Below are 21902 nucleotides of genomic sequence, written 5' to 3'. Positions count from 1 at the left end.
CTCAGAAGAGTGTTCCTGGACCCACTCTGGAGCAATTTCAGACATGTAAGATGTCTCTGTCCTGGTGGAATTGCCCAAGCCCATTGGAATGCACAATGGACATGAATGGATGCAGGTGATCACATATGACGCTTACAAACGTGTCTCCTGTCAAGAGTCTTATCTAAACATATCGGGAGCCACATATCACTCCAACTGCATATGCCCCACACCATTACAGAGCTTCCATCAGCTTGAACAGTCCCTTGCTGACATACAGGGTCCATGGATTCATGAAGTTTTCTCCATACCCGTACACGCCCACCTGCTCGATACAATTTGAAATGAGACTCGTCCGACCAGACAATACGTTTCCAGTCATTAACAGTCCAATGTCGGTATTCACGGGTCCAGGCAAGGCATAAAGCTTTGTGTCGTGCACTCATCAAGAGTACACGAGTGGATATTTGGCTCCAAAAGGCCATATCAATGACGTTTCGTTGAATGGTTCACACGGTGACACTTGTTGATGACCCAGCATTAAAATCTGCAGCAATTTGTGGAAGGGTTGCACTTCTGTCACATTGAACGATTCTATTCAGTTGTCATTGGTCCCGTTCTTGCAGGATGTTTTTCAGGCCACAGCTATATCGAAGACTTGATGTTTTACCACATTCCTGATATTTACGGTATACTCGTGAAATTGTCGTACAGGAAAATTCCCACTTCATCGCTACCTCGGAGATGCTGTGTCCCATTGCTCGTGCGCCGACTATAACATCACGTTCAAGCTCACTTAAATCTTGATAACCTGCCACTGCAGCAGCAGTGACCAATCTAACAACTGCGCCAAACTCTTGTCTTATATAGGCATCGGCAACCGCACCGTGTTCTGCCTGTTTACATATCTCTGTATTTGAATACACATGCCTACGCCAGTATCTCTAGCGCTTCAGTGTATAATTGTACGAGTCGGGTATGTGATTGGAATAAGACTCAAGTTTTCTTTGAACATTTCAGCAGTTGTTAAAATCTGAGTTAGGAGTTCAGTAAAAGGATCCAATAATTATTTTATTCTGGTTGCCAAGAATGACCTCAACCCATACTAACTCACAAGAACTACCTACTTCCATTTCGTTACAAGATAAGCTACTTCTAAAAGCAACAGACATGCCATCGTAAACTGTATTTGGTCTGTACTTTCTGAACAATATTAAATCCTTTGCGAAAATTTCAGCTGAACTTTCAGTGCCTGTAATGAATTGAGCATCAGTATTTTCTACTACCGCACGAACCTCTAGTATTTTCCCAACACAGCTACGACAATTTACAACTGTTATACCAATGATTCATAGATCACGTTCTTCCTGTGCTCGACCTGCAACCTTTGAGACTAAAGCACTTTTTGCATCTTCCCATGTCCCTCTACCCTCTTAAAAAAACACCAGTCCATGCCACACAAGACCTGCTACCCATGCAGCCATCTCCTGCACATAATGGACTCCTGACCTATTTAACAGAACCTGAAATACCATCCCCCTATGGTGCAAGTCAAGAAATCTGCAGCCTACATGGTCACAGAACTGTCTGAGCCTCTGATTCAGACCCTCCACTCAGCTCTGTAGTCTGCAATCAGTCCTGTCAACTATGCTGCAAATTTTGAGCTCTGATTTCATCTTGCAAGCAAGACTGACAGCCTTTGCCGTTTCACATAGCCACTCGACACCAGAGAGAATCTCTTCCAATCCAAAGTGACACACATCATTGGTACCACTGATATGAGCCACCACCAGCAGTTGGCTGCACCATGTGCTTGGCACACCATCCGGCAGGATCTATTCCACATATGGAAGGACTCTACCTGTTGTGCAAAAGGAGCGAACACTGATTTCTCCTCCTCATTGGCAGCCATGTCCCCTAAGGAGCCCCATTGCACACCTAACACTGGAGCTCCAAACTACCAATAATTCCACACTCTGTGACTGCCTGTATCTTGCAGGCTGAGACATTTCCTCTGAAACAGGACAAGAGACTGTATCTGGCTGATCATTGTCAGCCACAGATAGCACCTGGAACCTGTTTGTCACGCTAAAGGGCGAGGCCTTACATTTAGCTTCTGCAGCTTGCCATGTCCTGAGGTGAGCTCCCACTTGACCATGGGTAAGGAGGCAATCTCAATGCGAGCAGTACCCAGGCTGGCTACCAGTGCAGACCGAACAGAAAATTTGTTGGCCATGCTGGATGTCCATTGGATCCCCATGGCTGGTCCACAACAGTGATGCCTATCCAATGCAGCCTTAAGCTGCGTAACCAAAGCCGACACAGCCATGAGCTGAGAGTGAAGTGTCATCAACTTTGCTCACATCCACACACAAATCCAGTCAACTACCTATCAAGGTGTAAACAGATTACCAACATCTTTGACAAACTAAAAGATGTTTGTGGTGAAAAAGTACAATCCCTCATTTTGTATAGGAATAGGAAAGAAAAGGTGGCATGCTGTGTACTGTTAACTCTTCTAATACTTCTTATATTATTGGGACACTGAAATAAAATCTGTTGCCCAGTTTCAGTACTTAGCATTCATTATGAAACATACACTGAGGTATAGGATTTCACCAGTTTCAGTACTTAGCATTCATTATGAAACATACACTGAGGTATAGGATTTCACCAAAATTTCAATTGAAGTTGCGATTTATTTTCCCTTGACTTATCATCACCTTTACTTTTCTTCAGAGAGAGGTTATCAGTGATGAGTTTTGAGTAATACCTAAGACTCCTTGTTGCCACATTAATCAGTGTCTTTTCCAAAATACAGTTGACTTTATAAATATTCACCTCACTGACATAATAATGCAGCAGACATTGTGACAGAATGATAAAACAGCAACTGATGTAAAGTCATGACAATAGTTTATGAAAATGCCCATTCTCAGTATAAAAATAAACTAATTTCTTCACATATATCGTTCCAAACCCACAGTAGTTCTCGTTTCACCAGCTATTGATGGCACTTCAATATTACATCATTTCACAGAAAAAATCGGTAGTCACTTGAATATTGTGGTATATGGGAGTTTCACATATTAATCATATCGTGAAATACTCTCCTCTTTACATACTGCTTTTTCAAAATCTTGCTTCGATATCTGAAATTATTTACAAGATACAAGGAATTTTGTAAATATTTCATACTGGCTTTTCGGCTAGCACGCGAACTTGTGACTCAGTGCTTTACATACAATCCATTTTCTCAAGACTGGTGGTAGATTGCAATATCTTTTTAATTTTAAAGAAAAATTTAAAATGTCAGTTACATTTTATATGCAGCAACATATGACAACTTGCACCAAACACAAATTCATAGCAAACCTCTATTTTTCACTGCAAACTTTCCGAAATTCATGGAGTAGTTTACTAAATCCTAAAATATCACAGTAAATATGACAATTAACAAAATGATAGGCAGTTCAACAAGAAATTGATGAATAAAGCTAAAAGATGTGTGAGAACCAAATTTTTTACTGAACAGTTTCTTTACAATCATTTGAGAAAGTTTGCAGATTAGCCGGCGGGTGCGTCACATTCTGTTTGCTCTTGAGAGTTAACTGGCATTGTCTCAGAGTTCCTGTCCTGCAGGATGTGACATCAGTCACCATACTGGACTCCCGATTAGCCAGTACAGCCAGTACAGCCAGTACAGCTTCATAAGGAATATGGCATTGGACGTATCATTAGAAATATGTACAGCTCCCTGCAGGGCAGACGGCTAGCAAATACAGAGCCCTCAAGGGAGTGGTCCCGTGAGGTGGCAAGTAAGATTGCAGTGAATCTTACTCCGTGCGAGATGGGCTTAAGTGGGAAATTGGCTTACAATGTCAATTTTTTTAATGTTCCAGTAATTGCTAAAGAATTTCATTTCATTGATGTTGGGCAGCATGCAAAAATATGTAATGCTATTGTGCACAAAGTTTTCTCATAGTTAATTACTCATGCAAAATGTACCTTCTTCGGATATGCCTATGGCATTAGCTACTTCATAAAACTTCAATTGTCAATTGATCTACGACATATTGTGCACTTTTTTCAATGTTTTCACCTCTTGCACACGGAGTTTTGACTACAAAAAAAATTTGTTTTTATCATCTTATTTTCCTCGTGGCATGTTCTAGCAATCACCATCATCTGATCACAATGAAGAAATATGAATGTATCACCTCATTATCCAGTCGGCATTTATTTATGCATTGTATGGTCCACTTTCATGACATACAATGTCCTTATATTTTTGTGTTTCTTGGTTATGATCTGATGACAACAGCAAAAATGCAGCATGAGAAAAATTGAAAGATAAAAATAATTTGTGAACTGGACAAAATTCCAAGTGCAAGAGCTAAAAATGGTGGATGACTGCTCTGTAAATTTTCTTATCTATATTGGTTTCATATGAGATTGCAGTTTTTCGAAGTCCTTCATATGGATCCTCTTCAAGCAAACAAGTGCAGACACTAATTCAGCTACCCATTTCTGTCAAAAACAAAGAAGTTGACTACTTTATAAATCTCCACCAAGTTTGTCCAATTTCCCCATTGCCAGTAAGTTGCATCAAAAAACTTTTTTTTTTCATTGCACAGTATTTGTGTTTCTCAATTTCACAGTGTAAATAATTTGAAAACATATGTAAAGAAGACTGTTCTATAGATTTAATTGACATTTACTTAACACTGATGTTTAGCATCTCTGACAGTGTGATATCTTCTCAACTTCATCTTCATGTGTATACCAGCTTATGAGTCGAGGCATTTATATCACGTATCCCCTTCCAGTAAATAAAAAAAGGAAAGGAAAGGCACACCAAAGATACAAGACAAAAAACTTGTAAATCCTGCTCAAATATCAGGAAGTTTTAAAAAATTTTTATAACAGTAGCAAAATCTGATGTAGATGTAGACTCCTATCAAGATAATGTGCATTTATTTGGGTCCAGTCATAGCAAGAATTTGACAATAAAACATTAAAAGATGTAGAAATAACCATATTAAACCTAAAAAATAAAAATTCTGTGGAATGGGATGAAATACCTGCCCAAGTCATCAAAGCAGCTTCAAATATAATAGCACACCCACTGTCTGAAATAATTAATCAATCACTTGAAGAAGGCTACCTTAAAGACATTCTAAAATATGCAAAAGTGAAACCAGTATTTAAAAAAGGCTCTAAAGAAGATATGGGAAATTATCATCCAATTTCCCTTCTTCCTGCATTTCCTAAAATATTTGAAATGATCATTGCAATCCGAATTCAAAATTACTGTCACAAGTTTAAGAGTGTTTCAAAGAATCAATTTTGCTTCCAAAAAGGCAAAAGTACAATTTATGCAATTAATTAATTCATAAATAAAGTTAATTCCACCTTAGATAAATTACAAAACACTGCAGGAATCTTCTGTGGCTTATCCACAGCCTTCGACTGTGTGAATCACTCATTGCTATTAAATAGAATCCAAAAATACAGAATTATAGGCAGAGCCTTACAGTTGTCATATTTGACAAAGAGACACCAAAGGGTAATCATAACATCAGACAAAGGAAAATACTCCTCAAAATGGAGAACTATCTCACAGGGGGTACCACAACGATCAATTCTAGGCCCAATACTTTTTCTTTTTTACATAAACGACTTAACCGTAAATATGAAGTATAATTCAGCTTTATTCACTGATGACACATCAATAATGATAGAAAATAAAAATGCAGAAGAAATTCCTGAGAATGTCATAAAAACTCTAGAAAATCTAGATGTGTGGTGCCATGTAAATGGCCTAAAACAAAATATTTCAAAAACACAGCTTATGCAGTTGAAGACAAAACAGTCTAAAATAAATTATATCAAAATTTTGCACTGAAGTCTTGAACTAAATGAAGCAGAAAGTGTTAAATCCTTAGAAATACAGTTGGACAGAAATCTGCTTTGGACCTCACATATAGACTATTTAAACAATAAACCGAACAGCCTGCCAATTGCTTTGTCAATCTTAGCCAGTTTCACTGCCATAGACATGAAGAAGGTAGTGAGATACAACCTTGCCTTTTGAGGAAATGCTAGCAATTTGACAAGATATTAACTTTATAAAAAGAAAGTATAAGGAACATGTGTAGTGCAAAGCCAAGAAAATCGTGTTGGCCTCTATTAAGAGACCTAAACATATACTCATTCACTTTAATTCTAAGAAATAATTCTTTTCACAAATACTAGTCCAGAATTGTATTCTCCAAATAACTTCCAGCATGGATATGAAACTAGGAACAGAGAAAGTTTCATGATTCCTAGACAGATGCAGCCTTTTTGCACAGACCCCACAATATATGGTGATGAAAATATACAATAAGTTAAGAAGAAAAATTTTTGAACGATTGAAAGTAATTCAGTAAAAAGAAAATTATACAGCCCTCTGGTACAAAAACGCTTTTACTCTACTAAAATTTTTAATGATGATCTGACCATCTGAGCAGGATAAAAATTAATAGTATATATAATCAGATTTTTATAGTTCTAGTAAATGTTGTATTCCATGAGAAACCTATTATAGTTATAAACTTAAAAAGTCTCCTGTACACTAAATTAATGATTTAACAAGTATGAAATGAGACAATAAAATTCTGATTCTGGTACCACAGAACAGTTCACGTGCTGTGTTAGATTATTAAATTTCCCAAGTTTCAAAAGATGGTGTACACTAGGAATCCCCAGGGGGACAGAATGTTTAAGTAATTGGATACTGTAGTACAGGAAACATTCTCAATCTGTTGAGGAGTTATGGAGTGGCATTGCCTTGTATTTAGTTACTAGAATGTTCTCCTTGTGTTTTCAGAAAAATACTTGGAGAATTCCTCATTTCTGACAAAGCTATTTGTAAAACTGACACAAAATATGAGAAAACATATAAAGCTAATGTTACATGAAGCACAGACAAGGACCAAAAACTGCTCCCCATCCATACATTTTATTGTAGCCAAATAACATTAAGCCAAAACAACTCCACTGAAACATAGTAAGCAAGTTGAAGCAGAGGGGGAATTAGCCAGAAGATAAGTGATTACTTGCATAACATACCATGTCTAAGAAAGCTGAGACCAGATCAAAAAGGATACAAATACTATTAAAGATAAAGCAGTGGCTCATTTCAAATTACATCATAACGTAAGACTGAAAATGAAGGATAAAAGTAATCAGTTACATATGTAAAACCCAAAAATACCACACAGATAAAGTAGTGAGGAGGATACAAGTTCCTCACTACTACTACATGAGGAACATCTGAAAATAATTAATAGTTCTTATAAAAATATAACTTCAGAATACACAAATATTAAACAGTAAGTTAGAAATAGCTGTGTAATCACTTTTATTTGCCTGACTACTCTGCTACTTATGTGTGTTAGATGTTATAACTACTATAGCAATTTATTACTTACTTATTAATGTGCACCAAAGCCCATAGATATTAAATATTTTTACAATGTACTACAAATTTGAATTAGTCTCATCAGCCAACAGTAAATTATCAAATATTCTGCCAAGCAGCAAAAAGGGGCAAAAGACTGGAGAGAACGCTTAAACATATCCAAAAAAAACAGATCCATATAGTAACATCATATGATGTAATAAGCTAAAATGTTCCCTTTTACACCTGGTATGGTATATCATAATATATTCTTAAAATATGTACCAATGTGTCATTATGCAGCAATAGCATCATTTCAGTGGTAGTTCAGTTACTATATTCACATGATCTGACAGTGCCTCTTTTTTTCATGCAGTATCTGAAAGAAAGGGTTTATCCAAATCCACAATGGCCACTAATGCCCAGAAAGAAAAGAAAATGAATTATTTCATCCAGTAACAGCATGAATACTGGAACTTTAATAGTGGCAACTATTTATTTGCAGCTCATACGAAATAGATACCTGTTTTCCAAATTTTACTGACCTTCAAAGTAGTCACCACAATTGTGTATAGCCCATTGCCAGCAATGTGGAAGTCGTAGGATACTCTTAGCAGTGCCAGTTGTGTTGACAGTTCGAGCAGCACAGTCTATTGCCTGACGAATTTGTAGCAATTCTGAAGCGAATGCCGTGAAGTCTTTCTGTCAGTTTAGAAATCTAGTTGAACTCACGAGGGCTTAAGTCAGGTGAGTGCAGTAGGTGGTATAGCACTTAGCAGCCCCATCAGTCAAACAAATCAGTAACAGCTTGCACTGTACGTGCTTGAGCATTGTCCTCCAAAATGATGGTCAGGTCCTGCAGAAAGTGTTATCACGTCTGTCTCTATGCTGGTCGTAGGTTGTGTTCCAAAACTGAACTGTTACAAATTCACCGGGCAACAGACAGCGACGCTCAAACTGTCAACACAATTAGACTTCCACATCGCTGGCACCAAGTTATACACAGTGCTGGTGACTACTTTAAAGGTCAGTAAAACTTCAAAACACAAATCTATTTTGTACGAGCTGCAGATAAATAGTTGCCACTACTAAAGTTCCAAACATCATATAAAGAATTTTCCAAAATACTGTGCACCAGGTCCATTGTTGATGGGATGTGAACATGTAACCACTTCAACCACACATCGTGATATGATCATATTTATCACAAAGTGACATATGACACTCTAAAATTATGTTCTTTAAAGGGCTAACCTTTTCTATGAAATGATGGGTATGTTAACAGCTAGGGCATGTTTCACAAGTGAAATACAGGCTGAAGCACAAAAGGCCTCCATATCTTGAAAGGCAACAGAAAGTCAACAATCCAAGGAAACCAAATCACACTATTTCATGTAAGGTGGTCATATGTTGCAATTCCTTCAAACAAATTCAAAAGGTATCACCATTCACCAATCAACTCTCACTGCTACTGTACTGTGAGCTTCACTTGAGAGTTGCTCATGGCTCTGAGAATTATTGTTGGCCAAATGGCAGCTATTTCTCATCAAACTACTCCCTTCAGTTCTGCAGTAGTCACCCAGTGACATGCATAGCCACAAAGGTCCCACCTTGTGAGCAGTAGCACCAACACGTACCACCATCTATTCATATCAGACACCCAGAGATCATTGCTACCATATGCTACATAGGTGGTGTTATCTTTAACGCTGGCCAAAACAATAGTATCATACATGCCTATAGAAAAAAAAAATAATAATAATATGATAATTACTCCCTCGCCTTCCATTGGAGGCACTGTGTAGTACATAAGCCCAGAAAATATATCTGAACCTTGGTACTTCAGTTTGTGTACTTTTGTTATTCTTCACAGCACATCAATACACATACGTCTATATCTATGAGCTGTGGTCCACCCCCCCCCCCCCCCACTTGTTCTCTCTCTCTCTCTCTCTCTCTCTCTCTCTCTCTCTCTCTCTCTTCCAGTGTGTGTGTGTGTGTGTGTGTGTGTGTGTGTGTGTGTGTGTGTGACCAAATAAGAAAGTTGTGTGTCTCATTTGTCCAGTTACCTTCAGCTTTATGGGTACTTGTTATTTCCATGAATTATTACAATTATTACTGTAAGGAAACCTCCATTTTATTCTGCTATTTACCACACAGCATTTAAGAACATGTAAAGGACAGAATTCCTTCATACTATTTCTCATATATCTCAATGGCATCCTTACTACTGGAGACATTAAAAGTACTCACTGTTATTACTGCCATCATCAGCAAAGTTGTCACAGCCACCAAAGTCCCTCAGTTCCAAAACTGAATTTGATAGTAGAAAATAACCAATGCCACCACCAAGTACAACTGATGCAGTGAAGTAAGTATTGTATGTCATTACAGATAGCATTAGTATGTAGGAAAGAAGAACTTGAGCAGTGTACAGCAATGTTTGGAAAAGTCTAGAGTACAACCTGTAACAATCACAAATTATGTCATGCAGAAATTTATGCATCAATGACTTACTACTCATATTAAGAAAGTAATTCATTTCTAATGTTGTACCAAAATCTGATACCTTCATTCTCAAAATGATTTCCCTCTTTCTTTAAATATAAATTATTGTCATTATATTTTGTGTGCATTCTGTTTTCCCAATGGCAGCTGATGCACATACCCATATACTCCTATCAAACATTTTCATTATTTGTAAATTTAACTTAACTTTTTTATTTCTATACATTAACAATCTCAAACTTCTCAATAAATTTTGGTAAATTTTACAGTTTCTTATGAAGAACTAGCCAGATAGGTAACGTACGATACATTTATTTTATCCTATTTCAATAGTAGTGTATATATCACACAAGGTGTATCTCAAAGTTCCTTGAATTGTGTCGCAAGACAAGAACAAAGTTTAAACAAAATACCTTTATTCATCACCAATGTAATTTCCAATGGTAAGAATGCTTTTTTTGTCAGTGTAAGTCCGCAGCTCGTGGTTGTGCGGTAGCGTTCTCGCTTCCCACGCCCGGGTTCCTGGGTTCGATTCCTGGCGGGGTCAGGGATTTTCTCTGCCTCGTGATGACTGGGTGTTGTGTGATGTCCTTAGGTTAGTTAGGTTTAAGTAGTTCTAAGTTCTAGGGGACTGATGACCATAGATGTTAAGTCCCATAGTGCTCAGAGTCATTTGAACCATTTTTTTTGTCAGTGTAAATAAAACTGCCACTAGAAACCACCAGTGAATGCTTCTTTTGAAATTGGTCAAAGCATTGATATCATTCAGCTGTTATGCCCCAGATTAGTAGCCCTGGCTCCCAGAAGCTGAACCACCTGTGTCAATGATCAGCAGACTACCAGCTAGGGAGAAATGCTGAGCGAGATGCGGCAAACACAAAAGCTATCACAACACGAGGGAACAACCAAGTTCCTAAGTCTGCAAGCAAAGCATAATGACATCATGGGAGCTGAGAGGTACCATCATAGTAGTGACAATGCAGAGTTTCGTAAGGAAGGCTGGGAATAACACAACAATAAATATTCAGGTACAAAGACAGCAGAGCAAAGAGCCTCTGAAAGATGAAGTTGACAAAGTCTGAAGTCACAAGGAGATATGACAGCAAGGAAAAGCCAGGACACACGATATCATAGCAATCTTTGCTGCCGCAAAGCACATGGGAAGTGCCAACATAAATATCCCATCCTTCTTAACTCATGGCTGACTGATGAGCACCGATTGCTGGCTGCCCATTGCATAGTTTCAGCCCTTGTGTCAGCTGCAGCTATCCAGTGAGAGGGGAGGCTAGGGAAATTAACCCTCGGCACACTGTATCCAACTGTCTATGGAACCACGAGTCCAGCCAGGTGGACGTGGCTGCTGCCAGCTGCACTGCCAACTTCCAAGACAATTCGATGGGATGCAGAGGCCGCCATTACCCTGCAGGCCTGCTGAAGGCTTCATCTGCATGACCTGGACATTGTCTGTCATCCGCCTTCGAGTAGGTGGGTACCGCTGCTGCTCATCCCATTCCTGTGGCAGACACTGAGGCTGCTGGCTCATCTTCCCCACACAGGTGCTGAGAGCCAACCCCTATGAGCCATTGAGTACTTCATAAGGACTTGGAGCTTAACTCCACATGAGCACCATGGAGATCGATACGCAGAGTTGGAGGCCACCAGATTCCATGGTCGACGGCCACCCATGATGTAGCAGCTGTCGCCCAATGCTTTGCTGTGCTGGTGATGCTGCAAGATGAACGCATGAATGCCAACCTTCCACCGCTGATGAGATGCTACTCTGCCGGCCCAGCTGTGGTGCAGTGCTTTGGAAAACAATCCTGTATTACTGCTAAATAAATGTGTTATTGTCAATGATGTTTTCTTGGCACTCTCAAGTGTAACTAGACTCTCACCATCACATCCCACCCGGCTCATTCCTGACGACTGTAGGAGTCTGGAGCCAGACCACTATACAGCTTTGAATATCTATTGAAAGGTTGTGAAGGGGGGCTGCACATTACAACTATACAACAAATTGTATGTCACAAATCAGGAACAAGTTTTTCACTTGTGGTGTTAACACAGTCTTTGTTTATTTCACATTTTTCCAATATTAAGCTATAAACAGTCACATATTTTGCACAACTATAGGTCACAGTTGTCCAATATTCTCTGTAGTCACATGTAAACACATTTTCTTTTTCACAACTTGTATTCTTTACATTTTCACCAAAATTCTGGCATCTCTTTTCCAGTTTTTCATAGCTTGTTACAAACTTTTATGTTTATGTGTTGCTTCACTGTATTATAAAACTTGCCTCACTACATTTGACTCCCTACAGCCCATAAATTTTGATCAACTAAGTGTGCTCAGTGTTATTTGGCACTCCTTGGCCCCTCTCTCCATTTGCATGCACATGTGTGCATTTTTCAATTAGTTATCATTGAGATATCAGTCTGTTCACTAGACCTTTTTATATGAACGTTTTACTTTCCAAATCACCACAGGGACTGATGACCCTGCAGTTTAGTCCCTTTACTCTCCTAACCAACCAGCCAAACCAATTATATTCTATAAAAGAAGGCACTAAAAGATATTATACATTACTTCTTTGAGGGAAACACACACTTCTACCAATTACTGCTTCATATACTGGTTCCCTGTGTAGTTTACTGATACATAAACACTTGATAAATTGCAGAAACATTTGTTCAGAACAAAATTTTGACACTTCAGTCAATCTGAACAGAATGTTATCTTTGGCACAGATGGCAGCTACTAATGCCCATAAAGAATACTTGAAGAAGAAATGGGTCAACACTATATATGACAGTCAAGATTTATTTCTGCAGCACTGACTGGATTTCCCTAACATTTTGATGAAATATCAGTAGTGCACAATAGTCTGTTTCCTTTGTAACCATCAGATTACCTTATATAATTACCAAGACCACACACAAGTAGGGATTCCTGTTAGTCAAATTCACACTAAAAAGATCTACCAGTCTTCCCCATTACAACAGGAACTGGGCCATGCGAATCTGATTTCACCCACTACATTCTCTGCCAGTAAATTCAATAACCTATTTCAGGTGTAGCCCTTGCTTTGAAAAACCCCATACTGTCTACTGATAGCCATGACCAGTATCACATCAATTTGGGATATGCCAGCTTCCATCACAGCTATTCCTAGGTTTACAGTAACTAGCTTCACAGCACTGCTGATCATGACATGCAAACAATTAAACAAAATGCACAACGGTGATAGGTCCAGGAGCCTTCTTTGCAAGGTCATGGCTGATACACTGACTGAGCTCTGGAATAGGTACAGATATACTAGTGTTCTAGTTCTCATATCCTACCTGACAATCTTCACTGTCTACTACCGAGCAGCAGAAGTTTCTTCTTCCCAACCCTCCTCTCTACCTTACGTTTTTATCACTATATTCAAAATTTGCTACAGTCTCCTTACCCTTACAGATACTTGAGACTCCTCTCCACTTCAGAAGTTATGAAACCCGTTTCTGTCTCTAACATGAAGCTGTTTCTGTGCTTTTTAATTCTACCTACTTTTGTACAATCTGCCAGTTATCAAGCCCTTCTCACCACCCCGTTCTTTGAATGCCTTACTACACATTCTACTCTGGCATGGGGCCTGTTCCTGCTGAAAACTCTATAAATCCTGGAGAGAGTTACAGTAACATCTCCAGTCAACACCTTCACTATTTGCCAGAATTAACTAATATAACATTAAGTGGTGACTGATGACCTAACTTAATTGAAACAAGATTTTATACATATTGTACAAAGCAAATTACAAAAAATTAAATAATGCACACTAACAGGCAGAGCGGACAATACAATTTGTAATTAAAGCAATGACCATTGGCAGAAAAACAGGCAATAACACTTTAAAAAGTACTATTTACAACTTCCCTTGTTGTATGTCTAACAGTAAATCTGCAATAAGAGTAACATCCACTTCTTTCATACTCAATGTATAGTCAATTATATATAGGAGTAAAAACAGAGGATTTAAGTTTGTACCCTGTGGAACTCCATTAATTAATCCCCAGTATATAAGAAAAATCTTCCCTGTCTGTAGTCACTGAACCACACACCACAATCTTCTGCATTATTTTAATTAAATATGATGTGTACCATTTGTCAATTACATAATTAATTCCAGTAAACTTTTATTTTAAACAAAGTGCTGTGATTTACATGTTGAATTTCCTTCATGAGGACACAAAAATTAAATGTCAATTTTTTTGTTATTTAATATTTGGCTGAAAGAATGTGTAAATTGCATTCTCAGTTAAGAAATCCTTGTGAAATCAAAATTATGGATCACTAAGCATATCATTACAAGCAAATCAGGATGCTGTCCTAGAGTAAATTACTTTCTTTAGACATTTGGATTTGGGTTTCAGCAATGAAATAGATCAGTAATTACTGACCTCTCTTCAGTCTACTTTTTATTTTGGCAAGGATTAACAAATTCTTAATTTCAAAAGGGGAAGTGGGTGAGAGTTTTTCACGAATAAATGTTATGTCCTTGGAAAGTCCTTGGTGCAATATAAATAATGGAAGGATTCAAGGTAAGAACACACTATACAGATCAGGCATTTATTCGTCAATAGGCACATGTTTCTAGGCCAGTGCCCATACAAACAAGTTGGCCAGGACAATGTAGTCATGCAGAACTATGCAGATATATGTACGTGTATGTGCAATACAGTTAGGTCTGAAGTAGGACATTGCTACGGAGATGCATTTTTCAAAGGACTGCCTTGATTTTTCTGTTTTTCCTGTTAATTCAATTGTATCTACTACATTTATATAATGGTTCTTAAAATCATCTGCATCTGTCAACTAGCATAAATTGCAATGTTTTATTTTCCTTTGGCTGTCTGTGGATTAGCTAAGTCTCATATAGCTTTAGCTCTTCTGTCTGTGTTATTAACCCTCGAGTGGGCCTACCGATTTTCATAACACAAAGCGGGGCATGGTGTACTTTGTAAACATGTAGACAACAGCTGTCATTATATTTGAAAGGTAAAGTAGTATGAGCAAAATCACAGTTTAATCTTAGTTTAATTAAACAATAAAATAAACATACATTATGTGAGTTAAATTACTGTTTAATTTTTTTTGTGACCCACTCAGAGCATTAAACAGCGCAGTTGCATCAAATCCCAGCCAACAAACACTTATTCAATTACTTATTATCGTGTAGACAACCGCCTCATTGTGGGATGTGCTGCCAGCTCAGAATCTGGGGCATTTTTCGAGCACAGATCGTAAATTTTTTCTCACTTACTTAACTGTTTATTTTGCATTTCTGCTGTTCACTTGGACATATGACAACACAACTTACCAGTGTGTAAGCTGAAGCAGTAATGACCAAATAGGTATGGGCTTGCAACTGTAAAACAACAATGAAACAGTGCAAAACAATGTTATTAGTGGTTGGCGCACTTTATACATAGTTGCCCCTGCTCAAGGGATAATTTCTTTCACAATGTGCACTTTTTAAATGATTGTTATTAATAAATACAAGTAACTTTTTTACTATGTAGTACATTGCAACATTTCTGACTCTGGGAGCCATAAAATTCACTCCCAAGCCTCACTTAATTATTAAGTTGAGAAAATGTTAGCTGATGTACGATGTAATAGGTGGAGTGAAGTGAAGGCATATTTTCATTTATTTATATTTCTTTAATAAATAATTCTGACTTTATTGACAACCATAGCAGCAATCCTCTTGATAGTAAGCTGTTTTACCCCCTAATCAGATTCATTTCTTCACCAATATTCTACAACTACTTTATTATTAAGGAATGTAGAGGTAGCATTTTGTGTGCCTTTGGCTCATACCAATAATGCCCACCAAGCTAACAGTTTCAAGCTGATCAGTTGAGTTTGGGAGCTGATTCTGCACATTTGAGGAGAGCGGCTGGATGGTATGGTTGCAGACAGGAGGCCATATGTTTGACATCTTACACTTTCTACACAATTATTTCACTAAATAGCATCTCAGTGTGCATTGCAGAGAAATGGTGTATACAGGAAGTTTATTCTGATGTTATAGTGATTTATATAAAATATTTTACATACAAGGTTTAACATTGTTACATACTGGAACTGGGTTACACTTGACATTGTAGTTTGTTGTCACTTAAGAATGCAAAACAACTGAGGTCATAGGTCAATTAATGAATGAATTGGAAGTCAATAACACTCAGATCATAACTGAATGGAGTAGAGGGATAGCTAAAAACCATCACTTCCCCTTTGATGAGGTTGCTCAAATGGTTGAAAATTAAATTTCCTTCGCCATATTACTGCAACAAATGAAAAATAAAATTAATTTAAAGCTCGTATTATATGTGGAAATATATCTGACAACTGAGATGGCAAACATTCATTAAAACATAAACGGTTATAAAATAGGCACTGGGCCAGAAAATGGCATACTCTCAATGATTGGTTGCAGTAAACACAGAGTGGCACAAGGTCTCCACTTAACAGATGACAGTGACTGAAACGACAGTTCACAATATGCAACCTAGCTAAAAGTATCTCCTCACGATGAGTGGGGTGAGAGGAAGTCGTCCAAGCCCTTGGGAGGCGTTTAATTTCCCAGAGTTTGTTTCCATATAGAGTATACCAGTGTTCCTTTCAGAGTGACACGATGTTCCTACATTTGGCAACAGAGAGATCATCTGAAGGGACAGAATAGCTAAAAGGCCTACGTAGTTGGACTGCAGCATTGGCAGCTTCATTCCCCAACTCTCCGACATGATCATGGACACACTTGAACATCACGCTCCATCATCAGCAAGTGAGTGGAGGTATTCTTTGATTCTCAGGCTTTCTTTTTGTTGATGACTTTGCAATCTACTGCAGCTCTCAATGGACCTGTTTACTTGAGCAACAATATCAGTGATGTGTTGACCGTCTTTACTCAAGGAGCTTCGCAATGGCTTGGTATGTGTATGGCATACAGAGGTTCTGGAGGGTACAAATCGAATATGAAGATAATACACAGTTGAGAAGCCTGTGACATCGGATGTACCAGGTGGACTGATAGAGAGCAGAAAGCTCTGCAGTAAAAATCAAGTGCTGTTCTAGAAGCTGATACCTAAAATGTTTGTTGCCAATGACAAAGGAGCGTCCGATGCCATGGTCAGTCTTACAACATCACTGTACACGAAGGTGTTGTCTCCAAGTTGTGTGCAAAGTTTGAAAACCTTACAGCGATAGGTCGAATCTAGAGTAGTGGCCTTGGCAAGCAAAATAAGTCCAAGATGAAAAGCCAAGACAGTGAAGGGTTCTCACCCATCAGTAAAATGGCAGGTAATGTAACCTTAAGCTTCCAAATCAGTATACAAAAGCTAACTGCTGCAGGCAACAAAGAAGTTGTGCTTACCCTGTATTGGGCTCAAGTGATTCATCAAAAAAGGACACACAGGATGGATGGTTGGGCATAAAGGACAGATGGAACACACATCTACTGAGGAGAACATCATACTGGTATGACAGTGGTACTTCCGCAGCATGAGCACAGAGATTTATAACTAGAGTAGTGTAGAAAGCTCCAGTGGGCAAACGTGTGCCTTGATGGTGGATTGTGTTGAGACAGCATAAAATAAACGGTAACACAGATGATTAAATGAGACACCCATAGACCATTTTTGATCAGACAAAGGATTAATATAAGAGGAGGAGAATTTTCCAATCCAATCCCCATAAAGTACCATTTAAAAAACATATGATATTTAGAGATCAGGTACAGTGTGCAGCGATATAAGATATATGGGATGACCAGAAGAGTTTCCTATTGAGTGTGAACCTCGAGAATTTCATAGTTTTGACAAACGAAAGAGCAACAGGACTGAAATGTAAGGACAGCAGAAAAAACTCCTTATGCCTCTACAAATTCAGTGTAAAAATTGAAGCCATTGTGAAGCTCCTTGAGTAAAGATGGTCAACACATCACTGATATTGTTGCTCAAGTAAACAGGTCCATTGAGAGCTGCAGTAAATTGCAAGTCATCAACGAGAAGAAAGCCTGAGATGCCTGGCGGGAGACAGTCCATGATAGGGTTAATTGCTATGGTAAATAGGGCTATGCTCTGCACAGACCCCTGAGGCACCCCATTCTCCTAAAAAAAGGTGTTCAATGAAGCCAAACCCACATGTACCTCAAAAACCCTGTCTCTTTAAAACCCCAAATAAAATTGGGCAGGCTGCCCGGAAACCACACATGTGCACTGTATGGAGATGCCCATTGTATGTAACTGTTCTCCAAATTAAACACAGCTACAGTATGGAATATCCACAGAAAATTGTTCATAATATCGGCTGACAGGGTGCCGAGATGATCAACTGTAGAGCAGTGCTTATGAAACACACATTGTGTATTTGTTAATAAATTCCAAGAATCAAGCCACCACACCAGCTGACCATCGAACATTTGTTACATTGCTGGTGAGGGAAATTGGGTGGTAGCTGGATGCAAGACGTAAGTAATTACCATGCTTTAGAATGGGGATTACAGTAGCTTCACGCCAACGTCTGGAAAATGTGCCATCTGTCCAGATGTGAGTATATGTATGACGGCGAAAGTGTTTGCCACCACGAGACAGATGCTGCAACATCTAAATATGATTATCATCCGATACTAGAGCAGGGGATCGTGACAAGGTGAGAGCACATTCAAGCTCCCTCATAGTAAAAACAGTATCATAGCATTCATGATTCTGAGAGGGGAAAGGCATCTCCTGACTTAATAGCATGCCTTTATCTTAGATAGGAGCTCCACTCGAACAAACGTTAAGAAATGAGTGCGGGTAGGCACCAATTCTGCATCGACCCTCTCCATAACATGATGGATTGAAGTTACACCCTGATTACAGAGTCATACCCTCAAGCAGCCAAGTGTATGTGACACCATGTGAAGAATTCAGTGTTCGATGAGCCTCTACACAAACATGGTAACCATCGAGAAGCATAGCAACACATCCTGATAATGCCATCGATTAACAGTTCGTCCCTGTGGCACGAATTTGTGATGAACTAATCCTTCAAAGCCAAAGAAAACTATCAGCATGGTTTTGATATTTGACCTGACACAACAAGCTTGTTTTGGTCTTGGAGAACCTTTCCCAACCCACTGTGAAGACTGAACTTTGGTCTCAACATCATAACCATAGACCCACATCTCATCACCAGTTATGATTCTCTTAAGGTACATCTCATTCTCATTTGCACAATCTGAAAGCTTCACAGATTGAGAGATGAAGGTCTTTCTGGTCTTTACTAATGAGCCGTGGAATGAACTTGGTGGCAACATGATACACTCCAAGATGCTGTGTCAGGATTTCATGACATAATCCAACTGAAATGTTACATTCTTCTGCAATCTCTCAGTCAGTCAGTCAGTCTTTGATTGGCATGCACAATTTTGTTGACGTTCCTGACATGAGCACCATCGGTAGACGTCGAAGTGTGTCCTGAATGAGGGTCATCTTTAACTTCTGTCTGGCCATTTTTAAACCATGCGAACAATTTGTAACACCAAGTACAGCTTAATCACCCATTGCCATAGGCTTCCTGCATCATTTACTGTGTCTCTTTAAAGGTTTCCTTGAGTTTCACGCAAAATTTAATGCAGACATGTTGCTCCTCTAACTCTGCAATCTCGAAATTCACAAACTGTGTGACACAATGTTCTATTCAATACAGCACTGAACAGTAACTAACAGACTCACACCAATGAAACATCCAGCAGTTGAAGATTAATCACAGGTGTGTGCATGGATGCCAACTGCATTTCGCTCCAACACACCATTGGTGCTAAATTACGAATGTTCTTTAATTTTTTGAACAGACCTTGTCCATCTAACCCCACATCATGATGATGCTTTGTTCCCAAAACTACAATTAAAAATTTAACCGTCTTGAAAAATGTAATGGACAACTGAATATCAAATATAGGGACAAAAATCAGACAATGGAAAATCCAGGATGGAATTTAACAATCACCAATAACTAACCATCAGCAATACCTCCACTTCGACAGCTGCCACCTGTTCCATACCAAGGAGTCCCTTCTGTACAGCCCAGCCACCCACAGTTGTTGCATCTGCAGTGACGAGCAGTCCCTCTAGGACCATTCCCCTCGTAACTCAGTACCACCCGGTATTCAAGCAACTGAATTACATTCTCCGCCAGAATTTCGATTACCTCTTGTTGTGCCCTGAAATGAGATATGTCCCACCCACTATCCTTCCTGCCCCTCCCATAGTGGTATTCCACCATCCACCAAACCTACACAATATACTCATCCATCCTTACACAACCTCTGCTCCCAATCTCTTACCTCGTGGTTCATAACCCTGTAACAGACCTAGATGCAAGACCTGTCTCATACATACACCCACCACCACCTACTAACGTCACCTATTCCATCAGAGGCAAGGCCACCTGTGAAACCAGCCATGTGGTCTACAAGCTAAGCTGCAACCACTGTGCTGCATTCTATGTAGGCATTGCAACCAACAAGCTGTCTGTCCACATGACTGGCCACTGACAAACTGTGGCCAAGAAACAAATGGACCATGCTGTTGCTGAATACGCTGCCAAACATGATATCCTTCATTTCGATGACTGCTTCACAGCCTGTGCCATAGGGATCCTTCCCACCAACACTAGCTTTTCTGAACTGGGCAGGTGAGAACTTTCCCTGCAATATATCCTATGTTCCCGTAACCCTCCTGGCCTCAACCTTTGTTAGTCAAAGTCCTCACCCATCCAGACCCCTCCCTGTTCCCATTCCAGCACTACACAGCCGTCACTCCACCACCACACCCAGTCTTTCTATTTCCTCTCCTTTTCCACTACTCCCTCCCACCCCGCCTCCCCCTCCAACCTCTCCCATGCCCACTGTTTAACCTGCAGCACTTCACTGTCCACCACCTCCACCATAGTATCCCTCCCCCTCCCCACCCCAGCCTCCTCCTCAACCGCACCAGTCAGCACTCCCATCATGCACTGGTGCTGCTGCTCGCAGTGTGGTTTCAGTTGCCCAAGACTGCAGTCATGTGTATGAGTTGCATTTGCATTTCTGTTCCGACACGGACAATGTTGAGTGTTTATGGAAAAAGTTCAAGGCAATCGTAAAATGTGTTTCAGACAGGTACGTGCCGAGTAAAACTGTGAGGGACGGGAAAAACCCACCATGGTACAACAACAAAGTTAGGAAACTACTGCGAAAGCAAAGAGAGCTTCACTCCAAGTTTAAACGCAGCCAAAACCTCTCAGACAAACAGAAGCTAAACGATGTCAAAGTTAGCGTAAGGAGGGCTATGCGTGAAGCGTTCAGTGAATTCGAAAGTAAAATTCTATGTACCGACTTGACAGAAAATCCTAGGAAGTTCTGGTCTTACGTTAAATCAGTAAGTGGCTCGAAACAGCATATCCAGACACTCCGGGATGATGATGGCATTGAAACAGAGGATGACACACGTAAAGCTGAAATACTAAACACCTTTTTCCAAAGCTGTTTCACAGAGGAAGACCGCATTACAGTTCCTTCTCTAAATCCTCGCACAAACGAAAAAATGGCTGACATCAAAATAAGTGTCCAAGGAATAGAAAAGCAACTGGAATCACTCAACAGAGGAAAGTCCACTGGACCTGACGGGATACCAATTCGATTCTACACAGAGTACGCGAAAGAACTTGCCCCCCTTCTAACAGCCGTGTACCGCAAGTCTCTAGAGGAACGGAAGGTTCCAAATGATTGGAAAAGAGCATAGGTAGTCCCAGTCTTCAAGCAGGGTCGTCGAGCAGATGCGCAAAACTATAGACCTATATCTCTGACGTCGATCTGTTGTAGAATTTTAGAACATGTTTTTTGCTCGAGTATCATGTCGTTTTTGGAAAGCCAGAATCTACTACGTAGGAATCAAC

At 39.4% G+C, this 21902-nt stretch overlaps 1 protein-coding gene across 1 annotated transcript in view; it reads right to left on the bottom strand.

The window, feature by feature from the left end:
- The window catches only part of LOC126470650 (probable low affinity copper uptake protein 2), an 86407-nt gene that overhangs the window by 30490 nt on the left and 34015 nt on the right, over window positions 1–21902 (bottom strand). The window contains exon 4 of the mRNA XM_050098631.1: window positions 9680–9891. Coding sequence (XP_049954588.1) covers window positions 9680–9891 — 212 coding nt within the window. The remainder of the gene's footprint in view (window positions 1–9679; window positions 9892–21902) is intronic.

This window comes from Schistocerca serialis, chromosome 3 (genome assembly GCF_023864345.2).
Source record: "Schistocerca serialis cubense isolate TAMUIC-IGC-003099 chromosome 3, iqSchSeri2.2, whole genome shotgun sequence".
In the NCBI taxonomy this organism is placed as follows: Eukaryota; Metazoa; Arthropoda; class Insecta; order Orthoptera; family Acrididae; genus Schistocerca; species Schistocerca serialis.
Note: the sequence above shows the minus strand (reverse complement) of the source record. Positions and strands in the feature narration are given on the sequence as shown.